This window comes from Muntiacus reevesi, chromosome 8 (genome assembly GCF_963930625.1).
Source record: "Muntiacus reevesi chromosome 8, mMunRee1.1, whole genome shotgun sequence".
Taxonomy (NCBI): domain Eukaryota; kingdom Metazoa; phylum Chordata; class Mammalia; order Artiodactyla; family Cervidae; genus Muntiacus; species Muntiacus reevesi.
Genome location: NC_089256.1, coordinates 58,718,665 through 58,732,272, shown reverse-complemented (window position 1 = coordinate 58,732,272; position 13,608 = coordinate 58,718,665). Strand labels below are relative to the sequence as shown.

General features: G+C 43.0%; 1 protein-coding gene across 1 annotated transcript; it reads right to left on the bottom strand.

Moving 5' to 3' along the window:
• Nucleotides 1-6,469: 6,469 nt before the first annotated feature.
• Nucleotides 6,470-12,908, bottom strand: CRYGS (crystallin gamma S). The gene is made up of 3 exons (XM_065942885.1): nucleotides 12,175-12,908; nucleotides 7,479-7,721; nucleotides 6,470-6,805 (listed from the first exon to the last, which is right to left on the bottom strand). Exons 1-3 carry the CDS (start codon nucleotides 12,193-12,195, stop codon nucleotides 6,533-6,535), a joined length of 537 nt encoding a protein of 178 aa, XP_065798957.1. The 5' UTR covers nucleotides 12,196-12,908; the 3' UTR covers nucleotides 6,470-6,532.
• Nucleotides 12,909-13,608: the final 700 nt, after the last annotated feature.

Below are 13,608 nucleotides of genomic sequence, written 5' to 3'. Positions count from 1 at the left end.
CTTTCTCCAGGGAGTCTTCTGACTCAGGGATCAAACCTGCATCTCCTGCATTGCAGGCAGATTCTTTACCGTCTGAGCCACCAGGGAAGCCCTTAATGAAGCTCCCCTTCCCAAACAAGTAAATAAAAAAATGAATCAGATCCTGTCTGTCTGGCTTCCCAGGACAGAGACTGTGATTTTCTCCCTTTTCCCTGGCCTAGTGGATCCATTTCAGCCTAAGTGACCCTCTCCTGTAATTACCATTATCCAATTGGTTACCAAACCAGAGAAAGTTAGATAGAGACAGAGACAGAGATTTAGACAGAAATGCAGAAAACAGTTTGTATGTTGGAGTTTGTGATATGTAGGATCTTTCTGGGGCTTCCCAGGTAGTGCTAGTGGTAAAGAACCCTCCTGCCAATGCAGGAGACATAAGAGACGCAGGTTCGATCCCTGGGTCAGGAAGATCCCTTGAAGAAGCACACAGCAACCCACTCCACTATTTTTGCCTGGAAAATTCCATGGACAGAGGAACCTGGTGGGCTACAGTCCATGGAGTCACACAGGATGGGACACGGCTGAAACAACTTAGCACACACAGCACACAGGATACTCTAAAGTGTGGGCCCCAAGGCAGAGAAAGTGTCCTCTTTCCAGGGTGTGAGAACAGGAAGAGACTGCCACAGACTCAGAGCATCTCCTTTGATAAGTCTGGGTACCTCAGCTTCTACCATGTGATAGGTTCTCACTCAACACAACCCTTTGATAGGAAGCCTTCCATAAGCATTGCATTTTGCTGAAATTTTAATGTAAACTTTTAAAAGACTCCTGTAAGTAGCCACTTTAAAGTTAATATACTCCCCCTAATTTACTTGTTTTGCACATTTGAAACTTTTCATGAACTGGGTTTGCTTAAAAGGATAAGCCTGAAGGATAACGCATCAAACTTCCACTTTGCTTGACAGATCTGTCAGATTGTCCTATTGTGGCAGGGCCCAATCGGAAACCAGAAAAATGAAAGGCAGAAAGGAAGAAGATAACACAAAACAAGGCCTAAACAGAAAGCATCTCTATGTGTCTTTCTGATGCATGCTCACTGACACTCGCACATCCCTCCCCAGCCCAGCAGTCCTGTGGTCACCTGGATTTCACTCAACCACAGAAGCCACCTCCTCTGAAAGTATGCATCCTTCTTATGATGACCTTTATAAAGTTGTCATATCGTGGGAGAGACTTTTGGCATGAGTACCTGTTATACCAAAGGGCTGCCGCTGACCATGGGGGCCCAAGAGGTCTATAATGACCCCTACAGTCACATAGTCCTTCAGAAGCTCAGTGTATTCACATGTAAAGTGGGAATACTAATACTGTCTTTTTTTCTCATAACCGTGATGAGGGGTACATGTGGAGTTGCATGTGGAAGGGCCCTATCAACTCTGGAATAGCACCTATATAGTACCGATATGCCTCTGAGCCTGAGATCCAACCAGCTCCCTCTTCACGGCAAGGACCCCTGGCTTTTAGAGGAGGCTTCCAAAGCTTGTTAGTGGTTGAGATGCTTTTGTTTCTAATTTATAACCGACCTGCAGGAAGCCTCCCTGGCTCACCAGAACACACAATCTAAAGACTTCTCTTGCTGTCCTGAGTGCTGGACCCTGCAGAACTAGCCTAGTCAGGGTCATCAAGTTCCCCCTGAGCTCCGCGCAGCACGCGGTGTGTGCTGAGAAGTGCAGAGGTCAGCACCCCAGACAGGCCCCCATTGTCCAGGCCCACGGGTCAGCGCGCAGGCTAATGTGGCCTGTTCAGGGAGGCGGGGCATGAACAATGGGAACAAATCTCTGCCCATTGCCCTCCCAGGGGACAAAGTGCTGGCAGGCTTTCCCTTGGAGCTCATCAATTCCAGAACCATTCAACCAGGTTGCTGAGCCCCGGAGGCTGCTGACTCACAAAGGGCCACTGGGGTACTGGGGAAACAGGAAACCATTCACCAGAAAGAAAGGAAATGAGATGGTTTACAGAGGTACGAGAAGACCAAGGGGGCATCACAAGGCCTGGAAGAAATGAAGTGAGAGAGATCACCTTCCCCTTTCTGTGCAAGTAGCTGCTCCCCTCAAGGGCAGGAGTTCTCGGCTCTCCTGTAATCCTCCCCCACCCCCAAACCCCTCTACCTTCCTCCCTCCTCTGTACCTGTTCACCAGGCACCATCTCGTAGACACTCACAGACCCCTAAGTCACTGATCATTAAAGTGGGGAGGGACTGAAGAGACCACCAGCCCAAGGGCTCCAACCTTTTCAGCACCAACCACTCCTCTTACATCTGCTCCTGCAGGGATTCCATATTTGGGAGGATTTTAGAATAACTGCCTTTACTGAGTACCTGCTCCTTTGGATCATTCACTGAATTAAGAATTTCCCTTTATTATCACTTCTAGTGCCAGCAAAACCCCTGGGAAGTGGGTGTAATTATCTCTATTTTACATACAAGTAAACAGAGACTAAGAGATTTGTTTTTGCCTGAAATCCTATAGCTAGAAAGTAGGAGAGTTTTGAACCGAGGTCTGTGTGGCTTCAAGTCCCCAGAGGCTTCTAGCATTTAAGAAGAAATAGCTCAGGCCCTGAGCTATTTGCCCTGCTGGGTGTATACTCAGGCAAAATGAAACTATATGTCCACTTAAAAATTTGTGCAGGAGTGTTTATAGCAACATGATTCAAATGTTCATCAGCTGGTGAATGGATAAACAAAATGTGGGATACCCACACAATGGAATATTATTTGGTCATAAAAAGAATGAAGCATGATACAACATGAATGAATTCTGGAAACATTTGGTTAAGGGAGAGAAGTCAGTCACAACAGACCATTTACTATATGAGTTCGTTTTTGTAAAATGTCCAGAATAGGCAAATACATGGATAGAGACAGCAGATTGGTGACTGCCAAGGCTGAGGGGTGGGGGTGGACAATGGCAGTGATCCCTAAAGAGTGCACGTTTCTTTCTGAGTGACAAAAATGCTCTGAAATTGACTGTGGAGATGGTTGCTTATGGCTGTGAACGCATTAAAAACCACTGAGTTGTACATTTTCAACAGGTGAATTGTATGGTGTGTGGATTGTATCTCTATAAAGTTATTTAAAAAGAAATAGCTCATGTTATGACTGAAAAAGCACCCTGGTTCTATGTTGTGAAGGTTGAGAGGCAGAAGTTGCATGGTACAGTGGAAAGAACCAGAACTTGGGAACCCGTAACCTTGGACAAGTTGTTCATCCTCTCTGAGCCCGAGTTCCTTGTCTGTAAACTGGGGTTAATAAGCCCATCTCTCCCATTGTTATAGTCTACAGCAAGGCCCCCAGCCCCTCTAGGTACACAGTTCTCTGATTTTGAAGTTTGAGGCTTGAGTGAGGAGGCAGAGGGAGGAGGTGCCCGTGGACACAGAGGTTTCCCCTGCATAGAAGGGATCCTTCTCTCCGGATACTAATGGCTAGTCAGGCAAAGGGCTGAAAAGAAAGCTTGGTGATTCACTGTTCTCTGTTGCCTAAGAGACCCCAAGTAAGACAGACTGAGGAGAAAGTGAGAAAACAGAATGTGTGTATGTGTATGTGTGTGTGTGTGTGTGTGTGTGTGTGTGTGTGAGCTCTCTGGACAACCCTGCTGGCCTTGGGAACTAGTGGGACTCAGAACTAGGAGGGAGGTGGGTGTGAGAACTAAGGGACAGCCAGACTCCTGTGGAAGGTGGCTCTTTTTCAAGGCAACAGGATGGGTTGGATGATTCTGATATATTTCTTCCCAACTAGGAAGCATCTGCCAAAATGCTGAGATGTTTTTCTGAAAAGAACTGGGGTATTAGAGTTATGAAAAAGCTAAACAAGTGAAACAACAAAACCCAGAAAACAGCAACTTGAAAACAGAGGTCTAATACTTAATGTCTTGGGGAAAGGTACCAGGTCAAGCACCAAGGTTTGAAGTGTACTCAATCTTTGTCATTCACAGATTCTGTACGTGTGAATTTGCCCACTCACTTCAATGCATGTGTAACTCCCAAATCACTGCTCACGGTGCTTTTGAGGTCACTCCCAGACATGAACACAGCAGCGCAAAATTTGTCACCCAGTGTGCACATTCCCAGTTGAGGTGGAATAAATGTTCTGCTTTCTTGTTTCAGCTCTTGTACTATAAACAGGCATTCTTTTTGCAGTGTTTAGTGCTATGTTTTTGTATTATTTCCTTCTTGGTTCATGATTTTGCTGTATGGAACCACCCCAGAGGCAGTGCTAATGTCCAGTCCAGTGTTCCCAAGCATAAGAAAGCCATGAGGTGCCTTACAGAGAAAATAATGAATCAATAATGTATATTACAAGAAACACATATTTTAAAAGGTTATATACTGAGTGACAAGAATGTTGTGAACAGAGGCTCACAGGAACCCAGCCCTGTATTTCCTTTAGGAAAAAGTAGTTCAGTGTTTGCTATTCAGTGTTCATACTCTTTATAGCTACTATAAATAATAGATGCTACGTATTTTTCATGTATTATCTCATTTTAATGCCCACAAACTGTTATATCTTACAAATAAGGAAATTGAGGTTATGCATATTAGACTGTGTGACTTAAGAGTTAACACATGCAAGTGGAAGGATTGGAATCCACTTCTGACTCTTCAACGAGGAAAGGAATTGTCACTGAGGAATGTTCAGGATGGAAGCAGAGCTGAAATAGTCTAAGAATGCTTTTGTCCAGTTTTCTTGAAATCCCCCATTTCAGAGCAACAATATAATAAAAGGTAGAGGGAGATAATAATTCTAAATAATATCGGTGCTCTTCTGAGTGTGCTTGAACTGGGGCGGCTGCGGGGTTTGGGGGGAGGGAGACACTAGCTTCTCACTCTAATGCCAAAATATTATACCAGAACTGAGATAGATTGATAAGAACGTAAAGTGTTCTTGACCTCTAATATCAATTGCTTGTAAAATGCCTTTTAAGTGCAAGTTGATGAATGTCTGTATAGCTGGGGAGAATGGTTGCAATTGCATTCTGGATTAGGGCATGAACCAAAAGGCATCTAACATCTAGAAATGATAATTCAGTTTCATCTGTCAAAAGCCATCTTCTGCTTCTCTGAGGCTGTGGTTAATCATCCTGACACTTGTTTTCCTATCCTGCCGCCAGAGCTGCTTTTCTGGCTGTTTTAACAGACTGTGGCCGACTCACCATGGAATGGAACGTGGCAGCAGTTGATATGAGAGGAGAGACTGGCCCTCACTCGCTGTTACCACCACCTCAGTTTCCTGGGCAGAAAAGGAGGAGCAGTATCTCTGAACCACTTCCTGAAAGTATGCCTCTAAAAATGAGTGTTCGTGGTCGTTAGTCATTAGCTAGTCCTCAGCCTCCAGAGAATGTTGATGTTTGATGGGACCTGAGCGAGCATTTGGTTCAGCTAGCTGGCTTATGGAGACCAGAAAAGTCAGCTTCAGGTCGGGAGGCCCAGAGCTCTCTGCAGCTCAGTGCTCATCCTCCCATTCCTCTACCCCGGTTTATCAAAACCCCTCACTCAAAACAGGCAAAATGACAGAAGGCAGGGGAAGTTAACAAAATGAAATTTTTAAGAGAATTACCACACAGGGTTTCCCAAGTGGTTCAGTGGTAAAGAAACTGCCTGCCAATGCAGGAGGCATAGGAGATGCAGATTTGATTCCTGGGTTAGGAATATCCCCTGGAGGAGGAAATAGCAACCCACTCCAGTATTCTTGCCATGGACAAAAGGAGTCTGGTGGGCTATTGTCCACGGGGCCACAAAGAGTTGGACATGACTGAGTGACTAACACACACACACACACACACACACACACACACACACACACACACACACGGAGTTCTATTATTTTCAAATAACAGCCCTGTTTTCACTGGCTATTTCTGATAGGTGTGCTGGCTCTTCAGGCAGAACTTTGGGAGGCCTTGTCCTTCCTAGTTTTTCAATATCTCGCGGTCTTACATTACGCACAGAGATCCCCAGCCAGTGTGTTGAATGAAAGAGTTAGAAATAAAAAGGACAAGGGCTTTGGAAATATACATGTCCTGTACCAAAACCAGGTTCCTCCACTCACCAGATGGTAAATTTGGGCAACTTTTGAACTTCTCTAGGCCTCAATTTATTTATTTGTGAAATGCAAATAGACACTGCCCCCCTCACCCCCCACTTACAGGGCTGTTGTGAAGAGAAATGGGAAAATGAAGGCGCACAATAAATGGCAGCTCTGACGACTGTATCTGGTGAATTAATATAGACCTTAAGCAACAAGGGCCTCCACGTGGCAGTATGATTTTCTATCCTTTTACTGTAACCCTATTTTGTTTGGCACAAAGATACAGAAGGGTAACCTGAAGGGCGAGTTGCTTTGTATGACTGCGTGCTGTGGTGGGCATTACTTGACTGGTCCCTGTTTAAGGTGTTTAAGGAGAGGCGTCACAGTAAAGAGCGGATGCATGCCAATTGTTTTATTTATAATGCTTATTTGGATGACAAGGCCAGTCAGCGTTTGGCCGCGTCTGTATCATCACTCCACAATGCGGCGGAAAGACTGGACAGCTGGGGAAGCTGCACCCCAGTCGATGGGCTTCCGGTACTCCTTCTTGTCCAGCAGGTACTGCCTGCCGCGGTAGTTGGGCAGCTCATAGAAGATCCAGGCGCCCTCCAGCACCTTACAGGAGTGGACCTCCCGCATGTGGAACTGCTCCATGATGGAAGGGCAGTCTTCCGTGGTCTCATACATCTGACCATTAAAATCCCCTTTCTCAAAGATCTGAATCTTATACTGGCCTCCACTAGACTGAAAAACAAAAACATAACAGAAAACAAGGGGGAAAGAACAGCAAGTGTTACGGAAATCAACAGCAGGCTAGGAACTCAGAGAAGAGAGCATTTTAGGACCCGCCATCTTGAAAGCGAGATGATCTGAACTCCCATCCCCACTGTGTACTGACTAAAACAGTTGACATCCAATAAGGAAAACTTTATTCCTTAAAATATATAAGGGGTAACGTGAGGGTGGGATGTTTTGAAAGAACAGCATGTATATTATCTATGGTGAAACGGACCACCAGCCCAGGTGGGATACATGAGTCAGGTGCTCGGGCCTGGGTGCACTGGGAGGACCCTGAGGAGTCGGGTGGAGAGGGAGGTGGGAGGGGGGATCGGGATGGGGAATACGTGTAACTATATGGCTGATTCATGTCAATGTATGACAAAACCCACTGAAATGTTGTAAAGTGATTGGCCTCCAACTAATAAAATAATATTAAAAAAAAAAAAAAAAAAGAAAAGTGGAAATAAATCGTGTCGTCTTACGATGAACTGATCTAACATTTGACTGAAGCCTCAGCAGCCAACAAGACACAACCACCCATTAAGAGGTAGGAAAATCTTAAGAAAACTCCTTTACATAAAAGCCTAAAAGGGGTGGAAGGGGAAGGAGAGAGAGAGTCCACCACCTCCAGACTCACCAGGTGAACAGCCCTGCAGGAGCTGAGGCGGTCGTTGAGGCCCATCCAGTGCTGGTACTCGGGATACTCGCCCCGGGGTAGGATGTACATGTACCCAGCAAAATTGGGCCTTTCATACACAGCCCAGGTGCCTCCTTCCACTCTGATGGAGTTGCAGCGGCTCAGGTACATGTGGAAATCCGCACAGTCGCAATCGCTGTCATAGTGGCGGCCTTGAAAGTTTTTATCTTCAAAGAAAGTAATCTGGAGTACAGGGCAAACGAAGCAAAGAACTGCGGGGTGAGGTGGCTGCGCTTACAGAAAAATGAAAATTAAGGGCATATCTCCCCCTTTAAGAATTCCTTTTCCCTCCATTTTGAGGAGAAAAAGATATAGTTCTACTGTACCTCACACATTTGCCTTCTGGCAGACAACTTTAGCTGTCAGCAATAGGAATGAGGACTTTATGAGGGCTTAAGATGAAGCCAAACAAGAGTGCTCTACTATAAGCCATCCTTTTCAGACTCGTTCATGGCTTCTTCCTCACTCTACTTATCACATTCTGTAACACGTTTTTCACTTTTTTATCTATCTCTCCCACCGAGACTTCTTTCAAGGGCAAGGATCAAGCCTTATTTAAGCTATGGATTCCTGTGCCCAGAACTGGACAAAACCCTCAACAAAGGCTGAAAGAAGATGAGTGAGTTCCAAATACAGAAATTCATTTTAGATGATATAGAGGAAATATATAAAGAGAAACAAACATAAACTTTAGCTTAAGAACTTTAGATAATACAGAATATACAGATATGAATATATATGTTCTGTACTATTATTTTGTTGCCAATAGAGTCATTGCAAAGTAACAAAACAAGGCAAGAATGTCCTTTGCTTCAAGCTCTTATCAAGTTGCACCACAATCCTCAGGGTAAACCTCCAAGGCCTGTGACAGCACTGGGAAATATGCAGCCCTGGGAAACAGGGAAATACTACGCCTGGCTGGAGAGCGGCAGCTCTACCATCAGCCCTGCTATTTTAATCAAGCCACTGCTCCAGGCTGCGGCTTCTCATTGGTCAAATAAAAGGACTGGACTGGAATCGAAGCCCTGGCTGTAAAATAAAACTTCTCTCTTTGAACTAGGCAGTCGAGTTCCCAGGAAGTCCCAGGGCTTCATGACGCAGTTTCTGAAAACCACGAGACCAAACGGACCACAGAGTTTGTCCCTTCTTATTCTTTAATTCCACACCCATGATCATCGCCATGATCATCAATTCCAACTGAAATCACAGGTGTCATTCCCTGGTGTTGTGCCGCCACCTTGTGGCTCAATGTGCTTTATCGGTTTAGGAGGAAAAACCAGGTCAGCCATTTTAGAGGACAGCAGCAGAGCCAGTTAAGAGTCTGGAGGGGACTTTGGAAGAGAGGATGTCTGGGGTGAGGGCTGAAGGACAAGGAGGGGTTTTCTAGAGGCAGAGGAAAAAGAACAGCTCGTTTAAAGGAATAAAGGAGTGAAAGAACATGGCCCACCACAGACTAGGGACAAGTAGTTCACTAAGCCTGGTGCAGACTGAGCACGTGGTGAAGAGTTAGGAATTAAAGCCAGAAGTGACCCAGGAGCCAGGCTAGAATAATGCAGTGGCTTGTGCCTAGAAATAGGTGACTGCTATTGGTGGCCCCGAGAGCTGCTGAGGACCAACCAAAGGCAATAGCAACACGAACGACACTGAGGGAAACAGTCACAAGAAATGAGGATCTGGTGACTAGTCTGATGCAGAGAGTGTAGGAGAGGAAGAAACTAAGAATGACTTGCAACTGGGTGTAACACCTCATTTTTTTCTGCCCCAGGTGAGTCTTTCTAGACGGTAACCTACTAGTAGTTTTTTCCTTCCACTGTAAACTTTCCCCTCCCTGCCCTTTCTGTTTCTCTTCTCTTTCCTGTTCCCTAACAGCTTTTTTACCCTTCCCACCCCTAAATCATCTGCTCCACCCCCTTTACCCCCTTCCCACATTCATCTCTTCCTGCTCCTTTTTCCATTTTAGCATAAGACAGGTTTAGAGATATGTGGTACCCCAGTTTACAGATGAGAAAACAAAATTGCAACACCACTAGTTAAATCTAGGTAACACTGTCCACTGCAGAGTTGTTCTGAGGGTCTGATGGCACAGTGCCAATAAAGCAATTTTAATAGCTGCCTCATGACTGCTGATAAACTTTTGCTACATCGGTGACAGATAAAGAAGCTAAATGACTTGCCTAAGGTCACTGGCTAGTTACAAGTTGGCTGTGGACAGCAGTGCAAACTTCTGCCTAGCAGCCTGGTTACTTCATCTCCCTCTGCTGTCTTCCTACCTGCACAGCCAGTGCTGTTCAACATAAGCCACTTACTCTTAGAAATGGAGCAAGACTGGTCCTGAATCTGACGGGATTCTCCCAAAACCTCTGGCGAGCTCTTTAGGAAAATCAAGGTAACCCCTCTAAGAATGGATAGATTCTAAACTCCTTAATTCAACTGACCTTTGGTTTTTGGCCAACTATTCACCAAATAAGATGTTCTACAAGGGACATGCCATGGGAAATTAATATCATCTTTCTTCCTTCATTGTTTCTCACACTTACTACCCTCTGCACACTTACCTGACTTCAGTATATGAACAGTAGAAATCTGTATAATTTTTTGCTTGCTGTCCACCTTTCCAGCAGACCAGCCAACCACCCCATGGTTGAAACAAAGCACTAGCATTGCCACAGTACCATTACTGAGCTCCAGGGCCAAGCTGTTCTTTTAGTCGGAGACCTTCCAAATCTTAGGACCCAGAGAATGAAACTCAATTTCAGTTTGTAGAAGGACCATGAAACCCACTTTATAGTCAGCTGAGAGGTTGGACAAAAAAAGATGTTGAGAAGGCTAAGAAATGTGCAGATTTTCCTAAGTTATTACAAAATCCCTCTAATTGTCAAGTTAATTAAAAAAAAAAAAAACCTACTAATCCAATACAGAAGAGGGAAAAATGTCTTGAGTATTCCACAGGTAACAAAAACAAACTTAGAAAAATTGCTTTTGCCCAGCCCATAATTCCTCTGGTTAAACTGCTAGCAAGATAGTGAGAAAGGAAGAAGCAATAAGAGTAAGAGATAAATTACTCTCCCCTTTGACCTAGCAAGTTTTAACTAAGTGAATAAACCAGCTACAAGGAATAAGAGTACTCCCACGCTGGAAATCATTCAAAGTGGGGGTTATTCTATAATAGCCTTCCTTCCACGCATGTGGATAGCCCTCTAAAGACTTCAGATTCTCTTTAGTGGATTTTCATGGCATATTTTTCAAAAATCTCAGAGCACTAAAGATGTTGTCTCATTTTTCTCCCCAAACCTTCTGGATGCAAATATGACTATTAGTTCCATTTTCCAAATTGGAAAAAAAAAAAAAAAATCAGGCAGGCACTAACCAGTTGTGGAACAAGTTAACAGGTGCCTCCTGAAAAAATACAATGGCAAGTGCCTGACATTGCCTATGAGGCTTTCATGCCAAGGTGGTAGTCTAAACCTAAACATGAGAAAACAATTAGAAAGATTCAGATTTCAGTACTTTTTATAAGCATCTGGGTTTGGAGTTTGAAAAATGTCAATATCTCAAAGAACAACAATAAAAACAGGCAGGGCTGTTCTATAATAAAGAGGCTAAAAAATGTTAAAGAAACTTGACAACCAAATGAAATGCCTGGTCCTTGACTGGATCCCACATCAGCCAGTTATGAAGCATTTTTGCAGGGAGCATCTGGAGAAAAGTGAATATAGTCTGAATATTAGGTATTATGTTTTGCTAAGGTTATTATGTTTATACAGGGAATGCCCTTGTTTTTAGGATAAGCCTAAAAACTTATGGCAAAATATAATGAAGTCTGCTATTTATTTTCAAATGGTTTAGTAAAAAGAGAGAGAGAAACTAGATATGGCAAAATGTAAACAAACAATTGGAAATTTAAGTAAAGGACAAACAAGTATTCGTTCACCATTTCTTTCTTATTAAGATTCAATGGGTTTAAATATTTTCAAAGTAAAACATTGGGGGGAAAACCAGGCACCAGAGGCTTTGCTTTAGACCTACAGTCAGTGAAGAATTAAAAAGAGAAGGAAGATATATTCCCTCATTCCCAAAGAGAATCAATTTCCAGTCCAACAACTGTGAATCAAATATTTTAGAGGCAATTTTCCTGATCTAAGTCAGCAATTTATTTAGGGAACAGGATAAGAGTAGCTGCTGAATGAAGGGGAGATGTAAGATTTAATTCACCTGATTGGTTCACCCACTTTGGCCACTTAGAATATTAATGGTTGAGGCTAAATTTCACAAGACAAAATTTTAATTGAATACTGAAAGTTTTCTACTCCACATAATCCTTTTATCTACATATCTTAGTCCTGTGGAAATTCAAAGATCAGTTGCTAGAAGGCAGAAATCAGGATGATACTTACACATTACATACCTGTACAGTATTCAACATAGCACCACACATGAAGATAAAACCCTTAATAAATTATTTGGTAATTGCTGGAATTGAAAATATAATAAGCATTCCTTCATCTGTTCTTCAATCATCCCAGCCTTCTAACTATCACACTCACCTCCACGTGAAGAAGCAAAAATGTTTCTTTCAATGTATCATTAGGTGAAAAGAAAGTGGGTAGGCTAGAAATCAGCTTGACCATTTACTTACTTTGGTTCCAGCTTTAGACATGTTTGGTGCATAGATTGGTTTCCCCAGTGCTGAAATCCAGGAATGGCTAGAGAGTTACAGGCACAGAGACATTTATACTGGGCTGGTTTCAAATCAAACATTTGCTTAGTCATGAGAATAGGATCCAAAAATTGAGTCAGTCATTTAGAGGCTATTGATGGTTTCTAGAAAAACAATCGGGATTATGAAATAAAGGAAAGCTTCAGTACCCTCTTTAATGCTTACCAAGCCTTGCTGCATTATAGACTCTGCTGAGTCAAGACACCAAAACCCAGCCAAATTTTTCAAAATTAAAAACAAAGAAGATCCTCTTACCTGGGCAATTTGGTTTTTTAGCAAGCAGCCACCTTGAAATCCCCAGTATCTTTTTTTTTTTTCCACTTCAACAGAGCTTGTAGGAGATGAGTTGAAAAACCACGCTCTAACTCTAAACAGAAGTAAAACATGTTCCAAAGCAATAAAACTGACATGTCAAATAATGGCAGTGCATGATATTGTGTTTGGGGGGGAAAAGTCAATATAAGTGACATTTTAGGAATGGCTAGAAAAATTGTAATATAGACCATATATTAGGTACTACTATTGTGCCATTGTTAAAACCTCCTGAATTTAATTATATGTACTATGATTATGTACAAGATTGTCTGATTTTAGGAAATACATACCAACGTATTTAGGAGTTAAGGTCCCAGATGTGGGCAACCTATCCTTAAACTGTTGAGCAAAAATAGAACAGTAACACTACGTAGAGGGTGGTAAAGTGAATATGTGTGTGTGTGTTGGTCACTCAGTCGTGTCCGATTCTTTGTGACCCCATGGACTCCTCTGTCCATAGGATTCTCAAGGCAAGAATACTGGACTGGATTGCCATTTCCTTCTCTAAAAGTGAATGTAGCAAAATGTTAACAATTGGTCAACCCAGACAAAGGCATGTGGGAATTCACACTCCTGCAACTGTCCTTTAAGTCTGAAATTTTTTTCAAAACACACACATACACACAAAAGTTCTAGACCATGAGAAAGGGTGCTACAGTGTGTAGCCCAAGAAGCAGAAAGTTACTGTGGAAATCCTGCATCACAAGGTTTAGCTAAGCCCAACCTGCCGCCTGCTAGGTGGCCTTTCTCTGCCATGTTATCATCTTGGAGCCTGTGTAGAGAACAGTTTTTGGCATTTAATGTACCTCTGATTCTATGAATAAGAGTACATCTCACGTAAACTAAAACAACAAATGAAGTCTTCTCCATTTTAATTTTCCTGGTCAAATATACTCTTAAGTTCGACTTCCTCATCTTTCCACCAATGAAGACTCCAGCAGATATTCTTATAAATGGGATGCCCCCAGATATATTATGGTTAGTTCAGAAAATGACAAATGTGCCTTGATATGAAGTGTGTTGGGTTATAAAGTATTA